This window comes from Apodemus sylvaticus, chromosome 3 (genome assembly GCF_947179515.1).
Source record: "Apodemus sylvaticus chromosome 3, mApoSyl1.1, whole genome shotgun sequence".
In the NCBI taxonomy this organism is placed as follows: domain Eukaryota; kingdom Metazoa; phylum Chordata; class Mammalia; order Rodentia; family Muridae; genus Apodemus; species Apodemus sylvaticus.
In genome coordinates this window covers 160,292,786-160,318,643 of record NC_067474.1, presented here as the reverse complement: position 1 = coordinate 160,318,643, position 25,858 = coordinate 160,292,786, and the positions used below count along the sequence as shown (strand labels likewise).

General features: G+C 38.4%; 4 protein-coding genes and 1 pseudogene across 27 annotated transcripts in view; 4 read left to right on the top strand and 1 right to left on the bottom strand.

The window, feature by feature from the left end:
- Positions 1 to 25,858, bottom strand: part of LOC127681600 (oocyte zinc finger protein XlCOF6-like) — a 1,434,619-nt gene that overhangs the window by 817,126 nt on the left and 591,635 nt on the right. The gene's annotated exons all lie outside the window — the stretch shown is intronic.
- The window catches only part of LOC127681615 (oocyte zinc finger protein XlCOF6-like), a 988,257-nt gene that overhangs the window by 429,302 nt on the left and 533,097 nt on the right, over positions 1 to 25,858 (top strand). The gene's annotated exons all lie outside the window — the stretch shown is intronic.
- LOC127681617 (oocyte zinc finger protein XlCOF6-like) overlaps positions 1 to 25,858 on the top strand; it is a 1,149,846-nt gene that overhangs the window by 683,746 nt on the left and 440,242 nt on the right. The gene's annotated exons all lie outside the window — the stretch shown is intronic.
- Positions 1 to 25,858, top strand: part of LOC127679735 (zinc finger protein 665-like) — a 350,610-nt pseudogene that overhangs the window by 288,138 nt on the left and 36,614 nt on the right.
- On the top strand, positions 1,911 to 25,318 carry LOC127679737 (NACHT, LRR and PYD domains-containing protein 9A-like). Its single transcript, XM_052175384.1, has 9 exons — positions 1,911 to 2,262; positions 7,825 to 9,406; positions 12,053 to 12,217; positions 13,649 to 13,813; positions 16,522 to 16,689; positions 19,581 to 19,751; positions 22,002 to 22,172; positions 22,729 to 22,899; positions 25,168 to 25,318. The coding sequence occupies exons 1-9, from the start codon at positions 1,911 to 1,913 to the stop codon at positions 25,316 to 25,318; spliced, it is 3,096 nt and encodes a 1,031-aa protein (XP_052031344.1).

The following is a 25,858-nucleotide window of genomic DNA, read 5'->3' as shown; positions in this document are numbered from 1 at the left end:
GTTTTATTGCTATGCATAATTTTATTTAAAGAAAAGTTAGAATACGAATTTTAAAATAGTAAAAGTTTCTAGTGTTCTAATTCATACTTTGTTGATTATAGACAATACTGTGCATATGTTTCAAAAAATTTGAAGGATTTTTTGATGTTTTCACTACAATGAAATATCTTTGGAGATGGGTGTTATTGTGTGGATTGACCATTAATCAATGTAGAAAAGTAATTAAAGTTTGCAACATTGCCTATTGATGAGTATGATTTTTATGCCTCAATGAAAATAGAAAATCCTTTTCATAGTGGAGATTTTACTTAGCAACAAAAATTAATGGAATCATGTCCTTTGTAGGATTGTGGATTCAGCTGGTGATTGATAATAAGCATATTTGTTTGGACCAAAAAAAGACAATGTAGCACATTTTCTCTAACTTTGGGACCATAGTATTTTTATATAGATATTTAAAATTACACACACACACACACATACACACACACATACATATACATATATATACATGATACTATTTATAAAATTCTGTATTATATAATATATGACAGAAAAGTGGAAGCAAATTGTCTAGGGGAATGGAAGGGACTACCAGAAGGGAAAAGGAGAGAGACAGAGGGTAAAGAAATGTTGGAAGGAGCAGGTTAAAGTATATTATATGTTTATATGAAAATATAGCCATAAAACTAATTTCATGCAAGAACATGTACCAATTTTATGTAACGAAATGATTAGGTGTGATGGCATACACCCTTAATCCCAGCAACAATTAGAAGTTAGGCAGGTGAATCTCAGTTTGAAGTAAGCTTCTTCTATATATCAAGTTCCAGACAAGGCCAGGGTATATAAGTGAGAACCTATTGTCAAGGACAATTGGGTGGGAAGAAATCCCTCAGATTGAAAATAGACTAACAATTGACAGGGAATGTGAGCTTACTTGACTGATAGGATTTCAACTTTAGATGATTAAAAACTGTTATGCAGACAGATGTGGCAATAGTCTGAATTGTTTGAATATATGTGGCAGTATATTAGGACAGAGTTGCCATAAGGAAATTGGGAAATTATTGCATTATCAATCTTGGTCTGGTTGTAGTTAGATTGGATCTGTTGTACATTCAATTAATCAACTTCGTTTTTACATTTGTAGTCATGAAACTTCACTATGTGTTGAATAGGAGCCATCCTAATTAGTTTCCTGAGTTCTATGTGAAGCTTTTGAAGATTATGTTACTCTGAATAGAATCCTCTAGTGCAGTAATTCTCAACTTCTGGATTGCCACCCCTTTGAGGTCTATTTCTGGTACCCACATGGTGGTACATGACCAACTCTTAACTGCATTCTGAGAGGATCTGATGTCTTCATTTAGCCATGTGTACTGCCTGCAAATAGTGCATAAACATACATACAAAGACCCCAAACATTCTTAATTAAAATATCTATTTAACTTATTCGACCTAGTCCAAAGAGATTTTAAAATCTCCAGTATCAGTGTATTAATTTTTTTATAGAGACATCAAACATACTTCCTTTACTATATTGATGAACTTACATTGCTACATTTTTTTCAGTTATTTATGATTCTCTCTGATGGTGGCCTTAGTATAAAGGGGTTTTTGTTTTTGCTTTTGTCAGCTTCTTGAGACATACACGGTTTCTCTGTGTAGCACTGGCAGTCCTGAAACTCACTCTTTATACCAGACTGGCTTCAAACACAGAGATCTTCCTGCCCCTGTCTATTTCGGAGAACTGGGATTAAAGCAGTGTTCCAGTAGTATCTGTCCAATAATTCTAACAATGAATTAATGTAAATTGTATTGAAATGGTGAAGGATGAATCCATATATATATATGAAGGAACACATATTAATAAATTTGACACTTTAAGTTGTTGAGACTGGACTCTCATGTCATTCTTCTTCAAATGTCACTTATTTATTGATTTTGAAGATTTTTCATCCTCTAGAGTCCAGGATCACAGTTCCAAGGTGATGGAGACATCTGGTTTTGGCTTGCTGCAGTATTTGCAAAAACTCAGTGATGAAGAATTCCAGAGATTTAAAGAGCTTCTCAGGAAAGAGCCAAAAAAATTTAAAGTTAAACCTATCTCCTGGACTAAGATTAAGAACACATCCAAAGAAGATCTGGTAATGCAACTGAACAAACATTATCCAGAAAAGGTATGGAATATTGTGTTGAGCCTGTTTGTACAGGTGAATCGGGAAGACCTCTCTACCATGATTCAGAAAGAAAGGATAGGTAAGTGAATATCGGGAGAAAGGGACACATGAGGAAAGTTAGCCAAGCAGGAGATTGTTTCTTAAAATGATTACATCTCAACAATAGTTTCCCTCCCCCTGGCCTCCCTGTCTTCCCTCTCTTCTCCCTCACATGTTCCTCCATTTACCTTCAGAAAAGGGCAGTCCTCCAAAGAATATTAACCAAACATGCATTACAAGTGACAAGAAGACTAGGCACAAACACTGACATTGGACTGGATGAGGTAAGCAAGCAGAAGTGTCCCAAGAGCAGATGAGAAAAAAACCTCAATCCTCACTCTTACTGTTCTCATAAAAACACCAAGATAAAACCCATAATGTGAAAGTGATGTCAGTGTTGAGTTGTCCATTAGTTGAGAAAAGTTCTAGAAAACAATGAGTGATATATACAGACCATCCCTTAAATGGGGTAACCTAATGAACATAACCATTACGAAGAAAAGAAAATGTAGGATCCATTAAAACTAGTAAATCAGATACTAATACTGTCTTAGGGTTTTACTGCTGTGAACAGACACCATGACCAATGCAAGTTATATAAAAGACATTTATTGGGGCTGGCTTATAGGTTCAGAGGTTCAGTCCATTGTCATCAAAGCAGAAGCATGACAGCATCCAGGCAGGCATGGTGCAGGAGGAGCTGAGAGGGTCTACATCATTATCCAAAAGAAGCCAGGAACAGACTGGGCTTGCTCAGGTATCTAGAAGGAAGATTTCCAAACCCATCCCCAGTGTCACACTTCCTCCAACAAGGCCATACCTTCTAATAGTGCCTCTCCCTGGGACAAGCATATACAAACCATCACATTCCCCTCCATGCCCCCCCATAGGCTTGTTTAAACATGAGTCTATTGGGGCCATTACTAAACATAATGCAAAATATATTTAGTCCAACTTCAAAAGTCTCCGTAGTCTATAGCAGTTTCAACAGTGTCCAAAGTTTAAGGTCTCTTCTGAGATTCATCTACTCACTCGAGTGTAATCCCCAAAGCAAGACAGGAATCCAGCTGGACAAACTCCAAACTGTACATCTCTGAACTCTGCATTTTTGTATCCATGTCTGATGCAAAGCAGTCTTCAGATCGTTACTGCCTTTTTCATTTTTGTTGACTACAACAAAGTTCTTTCTCCTGGGCTTGTTCCACTCCCTGTTAGCAACTATCTACTGGCATCCTGTGGCTCTGGCATCTTTAATATATTGTGTTCCCCAAGACAACTTCAGTTTCACAGCTTCTTGTTCCAATGTCTGAGACCCGCACATGATCTCCAAAGGGCTGGTGTCATTTCTCCAGCTCTGCCCTCTGTACTACTCTTTAAGTTCAGGTAGATCCCCTTGATTGCCACTGGTTTTCATGGTGATCATCCTATGGTACTGGCATCTCCAATATGCTGGGGCCTTCCACCCCAATTAGGCTTCACCAAAGCCTCTCATAGGCTCTCTACATGGTGCCAAGCTTCAACTCTTTTGCTTGACCCCTTCAGTCCTGGGGTGTCAACAAAACCTGAGGTTGCACTTTTTACCAATGGCTTTCCATGGCCTCTCATGGTGCCAAGCCTCAGCTGTTCTTCATGATTCATTCATGCTTTCAAAACCAGTACCACCTGTGTGATTCTTACACATTACCAAGTCCAGACACAGCACAAGGTTCAACCTAGGCTATCTCTGATATATATAGCCTCTTTGTGCTCTCAGAAAGCACTGCCCAGAAGATTTCATCTCAATTATGCTAGTCTCTTCTTAATCACCACTAATTTCTTAGCTCTAGCTAACCAGCAAAAATTGTCCCAGTAGTCTCCTTCTCCTCTTTAATATTAAGCCAGAGACATATGGCCAATGTTGCTGAGTTCTGCTGCTTGCAGTAGCTGGAACATGGTTCCCGTGTTCTATGATATCATTACCAGCTTCCTTTTTTCCAACTCTCTCACTGCCTAAGCTTGGCTGACCTGGATCTTGCTCCATAGAATGATTTTGAATTCAGAGATCTGCATGCCTGTCTCCTAAGCACTGGGATTAAAGGTGTGGTCTACCAAACCTGGATTTAAGTTTTTCTTCACCTAGACTTTGCTTTGTTCTAAGCAGGCCTTGAACTCAGAGATCTGCTTATCTTTGCCACCTGGCATTTAAGGCTTGTACTACCCCACCTGGACTCAAATTTACCTGGGTGGAATCTTGTTCCCAGGTTGTCACTCCCTTCATACAATTTAATATCATTGAATTCAGCTCCATTTTACTTCCTGGAGTCCCTTTAATAGTCAAGCTGCACCCCTGCTACATATGTGCTTGGAGGCCTAGGTCCAACCTGTGTGTATAATTTGGATGCTGGATGGATGTTTGCATCCGATTGTATCAGCTGGGCTATGGAGCTTCTCATAAGGCAGCCTGACTAAACTCTTGTATCCTGTACTAGACAACCATAACAGAATATCATGAATACTGTCAGGGATTGATGCTTTCCCATAGAATTATTCTCAAGTAGGGATGGTTATTGGCTGGACATACTTTCAGTCTCTGTTCCCTCTTTGTCCATGCATTTGTTGTCCAAACTACCATAACTATGCCATTCTAGCTCCTGCCAATGCTTATTGAATATATAGATAGTTTGATGTCAATGGACATTCTGGGCTTTACAAGACTCTGCCTCTAAAATCTGAAAAGAAAAAAAAACCTAGATTAAAGCAGGACAAATTCGAGCTAATATCAGTTTTTGTTCTCTTTAGGAATACTATACACTAGGCATGCTTACAGGATAGGAGACACTTACTGGGCCGGGGAGCTGGAGCCATTCCTATGAATTTGATGGGACTTCTTTTGTTTTGCTTGGCTACACATACTGATATAATGATATTCTTTTAATAAGCATTCAATTGATTGAATATTTACACCATCTTCATTTTAAGAAGTCATATTCAACACATGGCAAGTTCCACTCAATTAAAAGCTAGGCCATATAAACCCCAGAGCCATAACAACATGAACCATGTAGTAGAGACTAATAGGATGGCTGAGTTATGTGTCTGTCCTTAGTGGACCTGTGCAACCTTTTTATCCAATAACAAGCCTTCCCAGCCATAGCAATATTACTGTTTTAGGATGTGCAATTGTGCCTTAGGAAAGTTGTCTTGACTGTGAGAAGCATTATTGGTTTGGGTTTTAGCCCTTACCAGATGACTGAATTACCTCTCTTAGTGACAAATTTTAAAATACAGATGTTATCATATATTGTTGTTTAGAGATACAGAAGTACAGAGTGAGACAGCAAACACAGAGGGCACAAAAATTTTCTTAAATTAATCACAGGTTTCACATAATAGAAATAATCTAGACCTTATAGTTTTATATTCAGTAGTGAACCTTAACCCAATCCTGATATGTATTCATCTATCCAAATTTATAGTCACACAAATTCTTAACATATCATTTACAAGCTATTATTAACTTAGTTTTATTATTAATTGTATTTCTGTGTGTGCATAAACACGTGGATGTGTGCCATGAGTGTAGGTTTTTGGCAACCAGGGGCATCAATTCCCCTGGAGATGCAGTTGCAGGAATCTGAGGGCTATTTTGTGTGCATGCTCAGAACTGAATTCAGGTCCTCTGCAAAATCAGTATGCACTTGTATACTGTGAGCTGCTACTCCAACTCATATTGATGTATGTAAATATTAGTGTTGGTATACAACTGAGTGCATATGGAGGTGAGAGGACAAATTGTTGGATCTGCATGCCAGTCCAGTGTGCCCCATCCATTAAGACATATTGGCAGCCCAACATTCAACATTTTTATAATGTGTGTAGGAAATCTTTTTTTTAAATAAAATAAAGAATAATAGATTTAAAATTCCATGCAAATAACCATTTTCTGTTTGGAAAATATATCTTTTTATTATATGAACAATTTGCTTACACATATCAACATGCACCACATGGAGGCAATGCTTGTGGGGGCCAGAGAAGGCTGAAATCACTGTAGCTGAAACGGACAGATAGTTGTCAGTGGCTTTGTCAGGACTGGGAAATGAACCCAGATACTCTGGAAGAACCATCAATTTCTCTTAACTTACTGAGCTTCTCTAATATGTGAATTACTGCCACAAGTCCCAGTGAATCTCAGGGCAGACAGTAGGCTCTAACCTTTTAAAATACTGATACTGATAGGAAAATGTCCAAGTGTGGTATTGATCATGTCCTGGTTTTCTGGTACCTTCCTCCATGAATAACCAGAGAAACATTTTCTCTTAATCTCCTTTGTTTGAGGACACTTATCTAGTTACATTAAACAACATATGTAAAACTATGAGATGCGAATGATTTAACGTAGACCAAACTGACACCCTGATCAGGATTGTTACACATAGACTTGAAATCATATAACCACAAAATTTGTTTCATTGTCTTGTTAACCGAACCAAATCTTGCTTTGACTAAGCATAAATTATAAACATGCTTATAAAATTGAAAAAATTGCTGGGCAGTGGTGGCACACACCTGTAATCCCAGCACTCTGGGAAGCAGAGGCAGGCAGATTTCTGAGTTTGAGGCCAGCCTGGTCTACAAAGTGAGTTCCAGGACAGCCAGGGCTACACAGAGAAACACTGTCTCAAAAATAAAATAAAATAAAATAAAATAATAGATTGATTCTTAAATGACTTACTGAAGATAGGAATGTTTTAGAATAGATAGTAACAATCTGAGTTCTACTTCATAAAATTATATACAAATAAAGTACTTATGGATTTTCTCCTGGGGAGGTACAAGATCTTTGTAAATTTGAAATGCATTAAATTCTTGGAATTCATGCTTTACAGTAGCTGCTTTTCAGGTATGATTTACAAGTTTGGTCTCAATGCTTTCAAGGCAATATATAAAATATCGCCCTGGATATAGGGCAACCAACGGAGAGTCTACAGTTTGGGGCCCATATTGGGCACCAAGATGATACTGATTAGCTGAGTTCTGTTTCATTGTGAATTAAAGCACATACAAGCAGGAAGAGTTGCAGGGAATGTGAAATCAAAATTTATTGGTGTTATAGACTTGTCAGGTAGAGAAAGAGCCCTGTATATGGGAGACAATTGACTCTAGATGGGGTTTCCACTTTTTCTTTGTTTTAAATACAACTGCCTTCTGAAGAGTTTCTTTCTCTATTGGCCCTAAAATAGTCATATGCCACATTGTGTCATATGTCATAAAATAGCCATAACATTGTGACTTGAGACCCTGCTTCTGTTCACAAGCATGGAAATATTTGTATGCAATAGTGTTTTCTATCCATAGGTGTTAGTATAGACAGTACTGGTTGGGTGGTTGGGCAATGGAAAAGAAAAACCTACACCAGGTTCTTGTGAATGGAAATGGGAAGTTATTGGAGAGGAAGTGGTGGGTGGCTCTCCTTTCTTTTTTGCTCACCTCAGAACCCATGGCCTCAGTGCTCATGCAGAGGTATAGATTATTGGTTAGACATGCATTTAAGAAGTACTGTGATTCATTCTTATGAGTATTCTATTTCTAATTCCCTGTATCCTGATTTTATCAATTACAGATAAACACACAAAATTCAAAGAGAATATGAAGAATACATTCCAGCACATATGGACATTGGAGACCAACACTCATATACCTGATAGTAGCTACCACACAATTATAGAACTCCAGTACAGAGCATTGCAGGACATATTTTATTGGGAGTCAGAGCCAGTCACTGCAGTTGTATCAGGTCCTAGAGGACAAGGTAAAACTATTTTCTTAAGAAAAGTAATGTTGGATTGGGCAGCAGGAAATTTATTGCAGAACCGATTTTGGTACGTTTTTTTCTTCTCTGTCTTCGCCTTCAACAACACCACAGAGTTAAGCTTAGCTGAGCTTATGTCAAGTAATTTGCCTGAGTCTTCAGGGACACTGGATGACATTTTATCAGATCCAAAAAGAATCTTGTTTATCCTGGATGGATTTAATTATCTGAAATTTGACTTGGAACTCAGGACAAACTTGTCCAATGACTATAGGAAGAAGCTGCCAACAGAAATTGTCTTGAGTAGTTTGCTACAGAAAATAATGCTCCCAGAATGTTCTCTTCTTCTTGAATTGGGAAACACAAGTTTTAGAAAAATTACTCTTTTGCTGCAGTATCCAAGAGAGATATTTATTACAGGATTCTCTGAACAGACTATAACATTCTACTGTGTGTCTCACTTCAAAAACCATAGAGGCAGAGAAATCTTTGAGAAATTAAAAGGCATTAAACCATTGTTCACTTTATGCAGCATTCCTTTTTGGTGCTGGATGATCTGTCATTCTTTAGAGTGTCAGTATGACAGTAGAGAGGTAGAAAAACGTTATGGTGAAACAGATGGGCTCATCTACACATTATTTATGGTGAGTGCATTTAAAGCAACATGTTCCAAGACTACCACTAGAAAGAACAGGATCCGAATAAAGACCCTATGCACCTTGGCTGTAGAGGGAATGTGGAAACAGGTGTATGTGTTTGACTCTGAGGACCTCAGGAGAAATGGGATATCTGAAACAGATAAGGAAGTGTGGCTGAGAATGAATTTTTTCCAGAATCAAGGTAACAACACTGTGTTTTATCATCATTCGCTACAGTGGTATTTTGCTATCCTGTTCTATTTTCTCAAACAAGGCAAAGAGAAACATCACCCAATTATTGGAAGTCTACCTCAACTTCTAGGAGAAATGTATGCTCATAAACAGAACCAATGGTTCCAGACACGGGTATTATTGTTTGGAATGACCACTGAGAAAGTTGCCTCCTTGCTTGAACCATGCTTTGGCTTTATATCAACTGAGGAGGTAAGACAGGAAATCATTGGATACATTAAAAGTCTCAGTCAACAAGAGTGCAATGAAAAACTGGTGAGTACTGGGAAATTGTTTTTCTGTCTACTTGACAACAATGAGGAAAGATTTGTCAGACAAGTGATGGATCTATTTGAAGAAATTACTGTTGATATTAGTAATGCTGATGATTTGACAGTAGCTCAATACAGTCTACAGCAAGCCTCAAAATTGAAACACCTTCGCCTGCATATACAAAAGAAAGTTTTTTCAGAAATACATGATCCAGAAGATGGTGACTTAGAAATGTTTAATTTCCGCAAAGAGTGAGTATGCCTCTAAGACTTGTCTATTGTTCTTAACTTCTGCCCTACTATCCAGAGCAGTATTTTATAGATGTGTCCATGCTGTATCCAAGCAAATACATGGTGAAGGCAAAGAAAGATGTGGGTCATCTTTTTGTTCTCTGCCTTACTCCCTTAGAAGACAGACTCTCACCATCTTTTTTTTTTATTCCATATATTTTTTATTTACATTTCAAATGATTTCCCCCCACTCCCTGAAAGTCCCGTAAGCCCCCTTCTCTCCCCCTGTCCTACCACCCACCCCTTGCCCCTTCCCCGTTCTGGTTTTGCCGAATACTGCTTCACTGAGTCTTTCCAGAACAAGGGGCCACTCCTCCTTTCTTCTTGTACCTCATTTGATGTGTGGATTATGTTTTGGGTATTCCAGTTTTCTAGGTTAATATCCACTTATTAGTGAGTACATACCATGCAGACTCTCACCATCTTAACAAGGCAAACTGACCAGAAAGATAGCAGGAGCTACTTTTTTCCAAGTTCTAGTGATGGGCCTACAGTCTCAAGCAACCATGTCCACCTTTTTATGTCAATACTATGGACATGAACTCAGATTCTCTTGCCTGCACAGAAGGTATTCTTAAACTCTCAATCCTCTCTCCAGCATGGTAAAGCTCTTATATGTCTGTGCTTGATTGTTTACATGGTGTAATCAGAAAGGCTTTCTATTGAGTATTGTTACTGCTGTTTGGAGCTGTGTAGCCCTGAGCAGTCATGTCTTGAATTCCTCCATTTATACAAAGAAGAAATTTGTCACATGACCAGTGTGAGGTGGAAATGTGAACATCTTCATTGCAGTGCCTGATGCTTTTCCTTTATCCACTGTGTTTAGAGTGTCCTGGCCGTTATGTTGGAAAGGATTTGGGAATCTGTGTCTGTTTTAAGTGGCACTCATATTATGTTGTTGTAATAGTTGACTTGTCTTACATTGAATTTAATCTGCTAGCTCATACTTGATCAAATTGCATAAATCTTTTACTCAAAATAGTATTCAGTTCCCTCAGGATTTCCAAACATCTACACAACTTCACATAGAAATCATGTTTTCTCACTAAAAGAGGAGACACTTGAAAACCTAGTGAAATTGGATGCCTTCAACAGTGAATCATAGATAGTAATAGTGAATATCTAGCAGACATTCAATTCTAGTTTCTCATTTCAAGCCACATCTCTTTATTATAATTTTTATTCAGTGCATGATTTGTAATTTCATTCTGATTTATAGTGCATTCTTGTTGGATTCCATAGCTTCCATATTACGAAGTGGGTTTCTGGAACAGAAGCTGAGGGATGGATAGGGAAGGGGTGAAAAGAAAGAAGGGCCAGGACAATGTTTCACTGATCGAGGCTGGAAACTTTAATGGCGCCAGACCTTTTAACAGTTTGGGCAAACACATCTCCCCAAATTCCAGGCTGAGTTCTGGTGGAAGTTGTCTAGCTTCTCTTGGAGGTCCTCATCTTGACTGCTCTGGCAGCTGGGTGGGTCACTTGCTCAATTCAGGAATTCCTAGACCTGGAGGAACAATGAACTTAACCTTTACTTCGAGCACTCCACCCTAGGTGGACCAGGATCCTGGCTATCTGGGAGAAGTTAACCTTGACCATAGTCAAGTACACTCTTAGCACTCCACCCAAGGATAAAAATTGCTGCTTTAACCTGCTTTCCTATTATGTCCTAACTGTAGATTCCTGCCCAAAGCCAGTGATTGTCCTTGACCAAAGTCAAACTCAAACCATGTGCATGACTGCCCCAATATGTCTCTGTACACATTCTGTTAACTCTCACTTTCTATTCAGTTCTGTTTCCCTTCTACCTGATCATCCAACTTCTTTACAAGATCCTTTCTCACATTAATATCTTTTTGTTCTGCCAGCTATGGACTTTAGGGTTAAAATCAGTTAGTCAATGGGTTTGGAAATAGCATGTTAGACCTTCATGGACTCACTTGTTAGTATAACACTGAAGGTGACTCTTCTTCTCCTGAAACCAACAGTTCACCTGAGAGAGGTTGATCTATGACGCTCTCCCCACTTTATTTTTTTGATTGGTATGAAGCACAGTATTTTGCTGGTCAATTAAGGTATCCATAGCTGATGTGGATAAAGACTGCAATATCTCCAGGCTCAGAAGCTGCCATTTTATGTTTCAGAGTGCTCTCTTATTTTTTATCCCTGCTCTCCTCTCCTTTCATCTCCTCTGCCTCTCTTTCCCTCCTCTCTCCTCTACTTTTTTAAAAAAGATTTCTTTATTTTGCTTAAATTTTATGAGTGTTTTGCCTGAATATGTCTATGGACCATATGAGTACAGTGCCATTAGATCCCCTGGAACTGAAGTTACAGATGGCTGTGTGCTTTCACATGGATTCTGGGACTCAAACCTGGGTCCTATGCAAGAGCATGAAATGCTCTTAAACTCTTAGGCATGCCCTGCTCCAGGGATTACTTTATTAATCACTAATCTATGTTGACCCATTTTATCTGTATGAACTTTAGACAGCACCAGGAGTAACTGCCAGCTTTCAGAGTGGATTGGGACTGATCTGCCTGTTTTAGGAATATCGTGAATTGAATTTAGCCATTAGAGAATAATGATGTGTTGTTTTCTCATTGCAGAATTGTAGCCATATGTTGGCCTATGATCTGCAGTTATTTACATAAATTGCATGTATTGGATCTGGACAGTTGTCATTTCAGTAGAAAGGCCATACAGGATCTCTGTAATTCAATGTCTCCATCGCCTACAGTGCCTCTGACTCATTTTAAGCTCCAAAGCTTGTTGTAAGTTTGATAGTCACACATCCTTAAATGAATAAAAGACATTCCCTTTCTTCCTTGTGTAGAAGATTCATGCATAAGTAAATGTAGAACTAAAATCGGAAGTAGTTAATAATATCAAGAGTCACATATTTGAAGGTTTATGTCACACACACACATCTGTGTTATATATATATTTTAATGCCTATACATCTTTGTGTGTATATACTAAAATAACATTTAACATGCATTGACTATAGTATAGAGACCACAATGAATATAAAAGGTCTATTTTAATTATTTTAAATTGTGAGTATATATGTGTGATTCTGAATTTGGACAGTTGTGAACTTCCCAACAATGGGTACTAGGAACTGTAGTCCTCTGCAACAACCTTATCTGCTCTTAACCGCTAAGTCATGAGAAATCATGGACTGGCATAAGTTTTGCTACAATTTTCTCACCTTGAAATGGAATACCTACAAAAAGAAACATAACCTTATATGTAATTTTCTTAAACTTTACAACCTATTTTATGGCCATTATAGATAGTGGTGCCTGAAAAAAGTTAGTACTTTATAAGTCCAGTGGTAGTGGCTTAACCTTTAATTCCAGCACTAGGGACACCTAGGGAGGTGGATCTCTCAGTTTAAACCCACCTGTTCTACAGAGTGCTGTAAAGTGAAAACAAACAAGAAAAAAGGGAAAAACATTAGTACTTAAGGAGAAATGGGCCATTCCCTTTGGATATATAGCTGGGAATATTAATAAAAACTCAAGTATTTGTATTATACATAAAATATAATTCTGGTTTGCTTTCTGAGTCTATGACAAACACTATGACCAAAGGCTGCCTTAGGGAGGAAAATTCTTACTTTTTTTTTTAACCACTTCTTGGTCATAATGTATCACCAAGGGTAGGTAGGGCAGGAACTTGAAAGCAGGACCTTAAAACAGAAATAATAAAGGAATGATGCTTTTTGGCTTGCTTCCCCATGATCTCCCTCCAGAACCTTTCTTATTCAGATTAGACTTACTTGTCCAGGGTTAATGCCTCTCAAAGATGCATTTCTCCACTGATTAACAATCAATAAAATGCCCAATAGTCATGCCAATCTGATGGAGGCAATTCCTCCATTCAGGTTCCCTTTACCAAATTCATTAAAGTTGCTACCTTATTTAGCCATGGCAAGTCAATGTAGAGGTTAATATGAAGTTAACCATGAATCTCCTTACAATTTCTAGGGTTACAGAGATGGTTGTGGGTGGGGGAAATGGAATAAAAGGGAAAGATCTGAGTAGCTTGATCCTTAGTGCTTGTCTGGTCTGTAGAGATAACCAGGATGCCCACACAACCACAGTATGTATGACAAAGTCTGAGAAAGGACTATGTGAGTTGGTCTGCCATGTTCCCACACATCTTGATATAATATGGCACTTGGTTTTATTCTGCAGGTGCTCCTTCATGACTAACTTTGGAGATGGTTCATTATTTCACACTCTTCTTCAGCTATCTCACCTGAAATACCTGAACTTGTATGGCACTAATCTCTCTAATCATGTGGTTGAGATGCTGTGCTCAGCTCTGAGATGTTCAACATGCAAAGTGGAGGAGCTATTGTAAGTAAATGACCTTTCCACACTCAGTAGTTTCCTTAGAATGACTTTGAAAAATCACTCTGAAGACTGAACTTTGACAGTTATTTTTAGCACATACTATATAAGGTGAGTTTCATTTTGACTATTCCATTTTCTTTTTGTTTGCATGTATGCATGTACACCTGTACACAGGTGCCTTCAAAAGCCAGAAAAGGGCATTATATCTCCTGGAGCCGGAATTATATGCAATCATATAATTTTTTGTGTGGGTGCCTGGAATTTAACTCTAGTCCTCTGTTGAAGCAGCAAGTGGTAGCTGCTGATCCCTATCTCCAGCTCCCCATTAGGACATTTTCAGCCATGTTTAAAATACACACCTTTCAAATTAATTTATATTCTGTTGGTTCCCATTTCTTTCTATTTTTTCCCTTTTTGATAGCTTATTTTTTCTAATGTCTGGAATACCAACATAATAGTATATATGGATCTTATTATATGTACTCTTATTTAGTTAGTGTGTGAGACAGGACCATCATAGAAAACAGAGGTCAACTTGTTGAGGTGCTTGGTAAAAACTTATCAGCATAGAAACAATCCATAAAAGAACCCAGGTATCCCTCAACAGAAGAGTGGATGCAAAAAAATGTGGTATATATACACAATGGAGTACTATTCAGCCATTAGAAACAATGAATTCATGAAATTCTTAGGCAAATGGATGGAGCTGGAGAACATCATACTAAGTGAGGTAACCCAGACTCAAAAGATGAATCATGGTATGCACTCACTAATAAGTGGATATTAACCTAGAAAACTGGAATACCCAAAACATAATCCACACATCAAATGAGGTACACGAAGAACAGAGGAGTGGTCCCTTGTTCTGGAAAGACTCAGTGAAGCAGTATAGAGCAAAATCAGAACAGGGAAGTGGGAAGGGTTGGGTGAGAAAACAGGGGGAGGGAAGGGGACTGATGGGACTTTCGGGGAGTGGGTGTCCAGAAAAGGGGAAATCATTTGAAATGTAAATAAAAAATATATCAATAAATTAAAAAAAAGAAACAATCCATAAATAAAACTTTCACATGGTTCTTGATGGGAGGCTAGAGAAGAAAGGTAAGAGGCAGCTATGTAACTGGGCTATGTAGAAGTGGCACGAGAATGCAGAGAAGTTTGTAGGGTACTGATGATCTGTTACTTGTGATTGACATAACTCAGACATGTGTTTAACACCATTAACATTTGTGATATGATGGCTTATGTTAGGCAATATGCAGTTTTGTATTCACCATTACAGTTATGTGAAAAATATTACAAACTTTTGTATTTTCATGAGTGCTTAGTGATGGTAGCAGAAATATTTCCTCTGTTTGGCCTGTTGCCTTGATTCCAGACATGAAGGTTCCTACATTTTCTAGGTGATGTGATCAACTCTAATTCTAATGAGGTGATTTTTGGTGGTCTACTGAATGGCCAGGTCCCATAAGAACAGAGCTGGCACCATGTTCTGTAATTATCATTCTCCTTGCCTGTCCTCCATGTGTTCAATTTGGAGTGAGCCAATCATGCTTACATGGTAAAGCATCCATTAAAAAAGACCCAAACTTCAGAGTTTTCATCCTGCTTAGCATAACTGTCAACCTGGCCTGAAGAAAATTCCTTTGATTCAGTAATTGTCTATCAGGATGATATGTTCGGAATATTACTAAGGAATTAGTTGACATAAGAGTGTCCAGTGTACTTGGTCTAGGCATGGTTCACTGAGCAGGTACTTCTGGTCTAGTAAGAAGTCTAGCTAGTTAATCACAATCCAGCAAACAGGTCCGTCATGATTCTGGAGTCCAGCTTCCTCTGCTGATTCTCTCGATAATGCTGTGACCTGGAACTATCAGCCCAACCATTTCCTGTTGGCTTTGGTGAGAGTGTTTTATCATGGTGATAGAATGAAATTATAAGAGCAGTATTCAAATTTGGGAAATATATCCTTGTGGAGTACACTACATCTGTGAGGCAAAGGTTCTTGTACTTGGCATCCTTCTAGATCTTTTCCATGCACATGTCCTCTGAGTCTTTCTATGATCCTTATCATATCTTTTGGATATACTAAACTAGCATGTGACAAAACAACATTCAAGCTTCAAGACAGCCTCTGAAATTTAAACATAAGGAGAAGGATAAAAGAATGTCAACCTGTAGCTGGTTGGTCTTAACAACAGGTTATATACAATGGGCTTTATAGCTGATAACCTAAAATCTAGAAGACAAGGTAACTGGGAGAGACCTGAGAACAAAATGTGTGTGTGTGTGTGTGTGTGTGTGTGTGTGTGTGCAAATGTTAACAGTAATCAGACTTATAGGGTTGCAGGTCATATTTTAGTGTGAGGGCTATATGTGCACTAAAGACATGACTTTTATCTACTAATTTGAGTAATGCTCTATCTTTCTCTGTTAGGTGTTGTGACAACCAATATCAATAAACATTTTCAATTGGATCTTAGAAAGTAAAAATCACCCATAGCTGAAAACCACTGCCTTGAACTCATTCCCAATCAGTAGAACTCTATAAATTCACTATGATAGCTAAGCAATTTTGCTTATAAATTAAATAAGACTATAATATGTCTGGACTAGTATTAGATTCCGGGGCATTCGTCTAATCAATAGACAGTCTTAATGTAGATCACCTAAAGACTTTATTCCTAACCTGTGACATGTTTTCTCACATGTAGGTTGGGAAAATGTGACATCTCAAGTGAGGCATGTGGCATAATTGCTACTGTCCTTATCAACTCTAAGGTGAAACATCTCTCATTGGTTGAAAATCCCTTGAAGAACAAAGGAGTTATGTCACTGTGTGAAATGCTGAAGGACCCAAACTGTGTCCTGGAGTCACTGATGTGAGTTATTCTGGGATAGCATGCCCTGGAGGTCTTGCAGAATGCTACACATTGGTCTGAGCATCATAGAGGTAGTCACAGGCCCATTAAGGAATATGGGAGAGCTTGCAGAATGTCATTAGACTTAGTCACTTTCTATGTCTCAGATGCCATAACAGTAAGTAAAACAAATGCAAGCAGAGATACCATGAAACTGAGTTCAGACAAGCCAAAGCTTCTTCTGAAACTTCTTTTACATAATTTTAGCTTTAGGAATGTAATTATCATGAATAAAGATGCAGCATTGGGAAAGAGATTGTTTACTAGGCCAGAAGAGAATTACATAAAAAAAGAAAAAAGATTAGTTTCTAAGGCAAGAGCTACCTACATCTTACTTAAGGCACTATAATCTGTCTCATGCCAAGAGATTGAGGTTGATTTCTCATGGGAGAAGTCTGCCAGACTCCCGCTGTACTAGTGAAGCCACACTAGATAACTTACTATTCCATCAAAGGCCTTAAGATTGAGAATGTGCTCAAAGGCAACTTGGTTTGTGGAAGAGGAAGAGTATAGAGACACACAGATTATTATGTCCTCCGTGATCATGTATTCAATCAGTAATGCGTACCTGTGGAGCTTACAGATATGAGCATGCATATAAAATGTAGCAACATTGAATATTGACCATTATAGAGATACCTGTTTAATCAAATTAAACTAGTTCAGATTAAGCATCCCTTATGTAGACTGCTTATGAAGAGACCAGAAGTGTTTAAATTTCTTTTAGAATATTTGCATATTATAAGTCTGGGTAATGGTCACCAAGATCAACCATGAAATTTATTTGCATGCTGTGTAAAGTTGGCACACCTGGCTTGGGGCTAGTTTTACACATTATTTTCAGTGCCTTTGTGTTTGATCTGATCTGTATACATGAGCACAGATGTGGTATTTTCTTATTGTGGCTTTGTGTGATTTTTGAAATCCTTTTGTATTTTGGAGAATCACAAATGTATACTTTTATTTAGGGATGCTTAATATGCAAATTAAATTAAATCTTTAAAAACTTACTAATTTTATGTGTATGTATGTGCATTTGCATAAGTCTATGTGTATCATGTGCATGAGCCTGCAGAGGTCAAAGGCAGTCATTAGTCTCTTAGAATTGTAATTATCGGAGACTATGAGCACCATATAAGTGCTGTGTGGGAACTTGGAACTGAACCCTGAGCCTTTGCAAGATCAGAAAATGATTATAAATGTTGAGCCAACTTTCCAGTCCTTAAATGAAGCTTGTAAAAGAAAGGAAGAAAAATGCTCTATTAAAAAGTTGAAGGATATTTCAAAAGATAGGAAAATATTACATTAAAAGGCAAAATTATTTGACCAATTAGCATTTGATATTATATAGTAGATTAAATTAAATTGTACTTGGTGACTTCTAATTATAAAGAACTACCTTGATCATGAATTGCCTTAAATATTAATCTTTCAAGTACTAGTCTTTAACCCATAAAAGTACCAATATTAGGAAAACTATTTAAAATAATAGTATTTGGCTGGAATAATAGCTAAGCTTGTAAAAACACTTGGCCAGTCAAACATCATGACCTGAATTTGATCACCAGAACAGATGCAGAAGAGCTAGGTCTAGTGATACACTAAAGTACTGAGACAGCAGGATGGATCCCTGGGGCTTGCTGGAAACTAGCCAAATCTAATAAATGAGTTGCAGACAAGTTTGAAATGCTAACTCAAAGGAGATTCTTTCTGTTCCAGAGTATGGCATCTGAGCTATCCTCTGATCTCCACAGACATGTGTACCTGCACAGAGAAAGACACACACACACACACACACACACAGAGAGAGACAAACACATAAACACATAAACACACACACACACACATACACACACACACAGACACACACACACAGAGCTGAGAGACAGAAAGAGAGACCTGACTGACAAGAGAGATGAGAGAGACAAAAAGAAATAATGAAAAATCTTAATGGAAGCACTAGAACACAGAGGAAGAGAGGGAGAGAGGGGGAGAAAGAGGGGAGAGAGGGAGGAGAGAGAGGGAAGGAGAGACAGAGAGAGGGGAAGAGAGTATGGGAGACAGGGAGAAAGGTAGCGAGGTAGGAAGAGATAGTGAGAGACAGAACTTGCAAACAGAGAGGCCAGAAGACAACTTGTGGGAGTTGGTTATTTGCTTCCATTTGTGTGGGAATTCACTCAGGTTCTTGTGACCCCCTCTTTTGCTAGAGGCTGTTGGCCATGAGCCTGAGAGAGAAAGGGGTCAGAGGTGGAGAGCACAGTTCAGATGGCCATCAATATGGACAGAATGACCGACAGAGACTGCTATAGCAAGACAAGTCTAGATTATTGTTTCATGGATAGGGCACAGAAGGGATTTTTAGGGGTACAGGTGAAAATGACGAATTGGTCATGCCATCAAGGGAGCAGTAGGGACTGATTGATTATAGTACATGACCTATTTATCATTCCGTTTGGAAGGCAGAATGGGATGCATGTGCTGAGCTATACCATGGCAGAGAGCTCTGTACACTGTCACTTTTTAGACAAGGGCATACAAGACCAGTCATCTGTGTTTAGGGACATACTCTTGAATAAGACATGTAGGGAGAGGGAAGCCCCAGTGTAAAACTGAGTCCCCCATTTGGTGCCAAACTCTGAAAACCACCCACTCCTGGGGGACTGCTTCCTTATAGCAGGGTTCCTCCAGAAGGTCCTGACATTTGGTAGCAAGGTTATTTAGCCATCTCCTCAGATCATTTAAAATTTTTTTCATACAAAATAGACCTTCAGTATAGGAAGAACATGAAAGACTGAGCAGTCATGTGAATGTGGCAACAGTATATGAGTTGCTGACATTTAATCCTCTTTCAGGTTGTCTTACTGCTGTCTCACATTCATTGCCTGTGGCAGTCTCTATGAAGCCCTTTTGAGCAACAAACACCTCTCTCTGCTTGATCTGGAGTCAAATTTCCTGGAAGACACTGGAGTGAACCTTCTGTGTGAAGCTTTGAAAGATCCAAACTGCACCCTTGAGGAGTTATGGTAGGACTGTGTTTTCATTCATTGCTGGGGCTATTTCAGATGTTGGCATTCAGAAAAAAGAAGGGAAGAATTGTCAGAATGTCATTGCCACTTCAGAAATTGTCTTAAGCCTACGACCCATGATAACTATCTTAAGACAAGGAGCTCTGTATCATTGGGTTTTGAGGATGAGTCCCCGGAGACAACTGGCTCATCACATGGCAAAATGTTTACACTCTATCAAGGATTAAAAGATGAATCAGTGATTGAGGGCCCTTGTAATAGAGTCTGCAGTCCAGTACCCATGTTTGATAGTTCACAATCACCTGTAACTATACCATCAAGGGAACATATGTCCTTTCCTGGTCTTCATGGGTACCATCCTCACCCCCCCCATGTTCATGTACACTCAATTGGGCACTTGCACACTGACACAATTGTAAAAGAAGGTATATCTATGAACCATGATATCAGGCTATCTCCATATATTGTAAAAACTAGCTTATACCCTGATCTTGGGGTTCTTGGGTTTGTAACTCTGTAACTGAAATCTGTTTATGAGCCACCCAGTCTAATGTTTCATTAAAACAGGCCAAACAGATTAAGACACCATAGAGAATGATGTTTCCGTGAGAAAACAAGGCAGTGATTATTCCATCTGATCCTCCTGGGATGCTCAATGGCTTGCTGACTGTAGTCTCTATCAAGGGAGCTGTTAGAACAAGGGCTGTATTGTATGCTGCTCCTGAGTTGGAACTTGGTAGAATAAAGGGGATAATAGTGGCAGTGCACACAAGGGCAGGGGATTTTTCTTACACCTCTCTTGTTAAGAAGGTTAAGTATAGTCCTCATCTAACAGAATTGCGGTGATGGGCACGTATGTATATCAGGCACAAAGATACTGTGCTTATGTGCAAACATCAGTTTCTAAATCTTTACACTATTGCTATTTTGTTGCGACTGTCCTGTGATTTGTAGAGGTTTGCAGTAGCATGCCTATATCACTTAGATGCCAGTAGACCCTCTTGCCTAGGGTGGCAAACCAAAATACATCAAGATGCTATATGCATTCCCCTGGTGGGTAAAATTCATGACTCTCTGCATGTGTTTTGTGTCTATTTTCATATCTATCTGCCTCTCATATCCACCCATTATCTGTCATCTATGTAGTTAACATGTCTCCCTTGTCTATCATTTAAAAATGTATTGTCTTTACTTACATATCATCAACCTCTTCCTATATTCATTTGCAAATCACTTTCCATCTTAATTTATATATATACTAATTTCTATATGTTGATTATCTAACAAAATCTGCCTAACTTTCATTATTAACATCTATGAATTCTCCATTCTTCACCTATATTAAAACAACTATCTTCCTTTTGTCTCTTAACATCTCTATTATTTATGGTGCCATGGGGAACTATGAACATGAGGCTCGGGGTTATTGGGAAAAGTTTTCAGCACATTAATCTGAAATCAATGATAAGATAGCTGAACTGACTTTTTAAGGCATATGTATTATAACTGGGGGAATGAGAGTAGGTACACCACAGAAGGAGATCAAAGAAGAAGAAATGGGGTGAGCCTATATTCGTCAGAGGGTCCCAGATGGAGAAGTATCATCAGCATTTCAGAATTGTGGTCTCTACAAATAAGCCAAGCTGCTAAGATGGAATCTCATGGACTGGGAATGTAGCTCAGTTCCTAGACTGCTTACTTTGCATACAGAGTCCTGAATTTGATTCTCCAGCAAAGGCTTAAATAAAATCTATGGTAGCTATGTTCCTATAATCTCAGCACTGAGAGATAGATGTAGGGTGGTCAGAAGTTTAAAGTCATCTCAGCTATGGGAAGCCAGACTAGGTTACATGAGATTCTCTAAAAAAAATAAATAAATAAAAAAGAAATGTGATCAATGAATGGCTGCTGGGAGAGGGGGAATCAGTCTCCACCAGGGGAAGCTCTGACCTAGGCTGTCCAATCCCCTGAATATATATACATACAAGCAAACCTAAATATATTTATTAGGTTGCATATACGTGTGCATATGTTCACGCACAAACATATATCATATAAACACATGTAGCAAGAATAATTAAAGAAGATATTGTTAATTTGGAAGGGGGAACTGGGAGGAATTGGAGAGAGATGGAGTGATATAGATGGTTGGAGATACAGTACTCATATGAAGTTCTAAAAATAAAATTAAGAATGCATCACAACAAAAGAATAGGGGAGAAAGTATTTACATGTATATTTTTCCAGGTTGTCTGGTTGCTATTTAACTTCAGAGTGCTGTGAAGCAATCTCTACTACCTTTACTTGCAATAAAAATCTAAAGACCCTGAAACTTGGAAACAATAACATACAAGATACTGGTGTCAAACAGTTATGTGAAGCTCTGTGTCATCCAAACTGTAATTTGCAATGTCTTGGGTGAGTTTCTGCTAACTCTCATGTTTGGGAGGCTCACAACTTGATAAGAAAATGCTAGAGTGTTAATAAATTTAAGAAGTCCATCTATCATAGGCTCATAAGTATTGAAGAAATGCATAGGTCTTGTACAGCTGCTGTGAGAGTGAATGCTATACTCCTGTCATGTCTTACCCCACCACAATATCTGGTAGTTTTTCTGCCACTTCTTCTGTTATATTCCCTGGGTGTTGGAGGGGGACAGAATGATATCAATGCCTCATTTGTGCCTTCATACACTGTACACTCTCTGAACTTTGACCAGCTCTGTGTCTATATTATTCAGTCCATGGCAAAAGGAAATTTATTTGAGGCATGAGAACTAAACTAATATATAGAAATAATGCTAAGCATTTAGAACAATGTTTTTTAACTTGTGGCCCTCAAACCCTTTTGATTGGCAAAAAGGATTTGCTCAGTGTTGGTATTGTGAACATTTGGGACTGGGTAGGTCTTTACTCAGAAGCCTGGAACTGGCACTGAACCGCACATTCTATTTCTGGCATGCTTCTGCTCATAGGTTAGACATGTGTGAGTTTACCAGTGACTGTTGTGAAGACCTGGCCTTGGCTCTCATCACCTGCAACACATTGAAGAGCTTAAATCTAGACTGGAAACTCTTGGAACATTCTGGGCTGGAGGTGCTCTGTGATGCTTTGAATCACAAAGACTGTAACCTGAAGATGCTTGGGTGCGTACACACTGTCTCCCATGGTTAGAAATGGCTTCAAACAAGCTCTTCTGTGTCAGTGTTCACAAGCTCTGCCCCACTGAGGCTGGGTTGAGAAGTTCTCAGGTGAGGGCCCACTGCTGCACTGTAGAACATTTAACGCTGTCTTTGTTTCTATCCATTCATGAGTACTATTCTTTGGTGGTGATTACTCCAAATATCATCAGTCATGTTTCTAAAACAAACAAACAAACAAAACAAAAAACAAAAGCTTTGGTTTATTTTTAAAAGTTGCCATTGAGCTCTAAAGTATGAACTCACAAAAATTGTAGAAAATGAGTGGACCTAGAAGTACAGGAACCCGAAATAAATAAACTACAGGTTTTTGCTCATAAACACATTCTACTCTACAACATACATGTGCACGCACACAAACATGCATAAACACCCCCCCCAACACACACACGCATCCACACACACACATGGGTATAATATACAGGACATAAAAGAAAAAAATGAATTTTTATAAATATGCTTACATATATAGTACCCTTTGTGTTATTCAGTAAATATTCTCAAAAGATATAACATATTTTCAATGCCAAATTATTTTTTAAAACTTTTTTCTTTACATGGGTTACTATTTTGTCACTCCTGCATTCTGGCAATTTCATTCCTGGATTAGTGCTCTGAAGACTAATGTTCAAGCAAGGGTGAGGGAAGAGCTAGGATGATAGCATGGTAAGAATGCGACAATTAGGGCAGAACTGACCAAAGGAGAAGGTGGAGAGTCAGGAGGGAAAATTGAGCAAGAGATCTAAAAGAGCATAGCAAATCAGGGTGAACTCTTTGTGTAACTAAAGGTGAGGAAACACATGCTTATAGTCACCAAACAAGGAAGAAAAAGAGGGCAGGAGAAACTCGAGGAAGTCCACTGTACTTTCAGAGAGAGATGTGTTCCAATTTTTATTTGTAAAATTCAGGGGGACGAATGACAAAATATCTAAAGGAAATTTTTCAAGAAAGAAAATGTAATTAATTATGTTGAGAATTGATTTCTTTTAAGACATTGTTTGCCAAAAAAATGTCAAAATCAAAGCACATGTCTGTGATCATTTACTCCCAGGCAATATTGAAGAAGGCATAGAAAGATGGTGAGAGGTGGGGATCACTTATAAAGCAGCACCTGCTAGACTCAGTAAGGTAGACATACTCATGAATAGACAATAGCTGACTCCAGAAGACCTGCGTAAAATCAAGCCAGTCAACATTCCAAAGATAGAGGAGATTTTCCTGAGGCCTTATCCCTAGATGAAGAATTGCTTATATTTGGTCTTCAAGGGGAAGGAGTGTCAGTTTCTTCAGGGATATGGCTCCTGCTAGGTTGTATATTCTCCAGAGGATGGACCTAAAAGCATACTTTTATGGGCATCTCTAGTTAAATTCACTGAACTTCTGGGCAGGAAAAGGATCTGAAATTTAGAGAGGGATGTGGAAGGGGCAGAGAGGGGAATGGGGTTAGGATATGATCAAAACACATGTACACATAAGAAATTCTCAAAGAATAAACACATTGATTTTAAAATATGGGTGTAATGATAATAAGCATTTGGCAGTGCATAGTGTCTGTGGAATCAATATTGTTTTTGTTAGGTAAGTTTAGTGATGATGGAGTAGCAGAGAGAACAGGTGAACTAAGGTATAGGATATGCAGTAAGTATCTCACAGAAAGTGAGTAGGGATGAAAAGGGATCAGACTTAATATGAATAATAATATTAGTGACTATGACATGATTTACACCACTGTTCATAAGTTTAAGAAAAGATGACATTATGTAAAGTTATAATGCATGAATATGGTTAGGCACTTAAACAGTGAATGGGGGAAACCAGCCATTTTTACTTCAACATTGTTTAATTTTTAACACCTTGATACATACGTATGGACATTATATATATAGATATGAATGAAAGGTCTCTTCTCTCTGTTAAAGAATCACACTTTCTCTCCTATCTCAGTTCATTCATTCCTAGGGATGGATGACAGAGAGATAGTCATTCGTATAAAGAGATGCAAATGATGGTTAACAAAACGTGGGGTGCTGACATGGCTCAGTGAGTGTAGGCACTTGCTGCCACACCTGACAACACAAAATCCCCATGGTAGAAGAGGGGGGATAGACTTCCAGGAATAGTCCTCTGACATTCATATATTTGCAGAAACATTCATCTGTATAAAAAATTAGATTTTTAAATTTAGTAAACAGAATTTTCTATTTTTAATCCCAGACTGGACAAATCTTTATTTCCTGAGAAATCACAGACATTACTGCAAGCTGTGGAAAAGAAAAAGGAAAATCTGAATGTTGTGCATTTTCCCTGGATCGAAGAGGAATGCCAGAAGAGGGGTGTTCGTCTGGTATGGAACAGCACAAATTGATCTTGTGAAGAAGACTTATTCTCTGTTATGTTTCTCCCATACATCCTGTCCCAAGTTGCACACCGTGGTACTGGTAGCTGTTTCCAGAGATGTTCTTCCACATTGTCCCACCACCACCCATCTTTGCATCTCCCCTTACCACTTTGAAATATTTAGATAATAAACACATTCAATAAACACTAAGCTTGTTTGAAAGCATGAATGTTTCGTCAATGTCTTAAAGTATGGGAATTTGAAACTTAAGGGACACTGATCCTTTTACAAACATCATTTCCAACCAGAAGTGTAATGTGTCTTCAGTTGATGTAATTCTCAGAGCTGCAAACATTCACCTGAACTTCCTGTGTGTAGTTCATTCCATGATCCTAAAAGACAGGAACATCATGATGCAGAAAAGTGGGGAGTGGAAAGACAATGTCTAGAATTCCCAAAGTGTTAAAATAAGGATCTGTAATTTTGGAGAGAATGATCTCAAAAAATATTTTTTCTAAATTCCAGGGATCAGACCTAGGACTCACTCTTGAGTCTGGAAAGATAAGA

Bases quoted from the DNA above. Each gene is read 5' to 3' on its own strand.
- LOC127679737 (XM_052175384.1), top strand. From the start codon at position 1,911: ATGTCATTCTTCTTCAAATGTCACTTATTTATTGATTTTGAAGATTTT. The intron at 13,814-16,521 runs GTAAGTAAATGA...TCTCACATGTAG, and splicing joins TGCAAAGTGGAGGAGCTATT to GTTGGGAAAATGTGACATCT. The intron at 22,173-22,728 runs GTGAGTTTCTGC...TTCTGCTCATAG, and splicing joins TGTAATTTGCAATGTCTTGG to GTTAGACATGTGTGAGTTTA.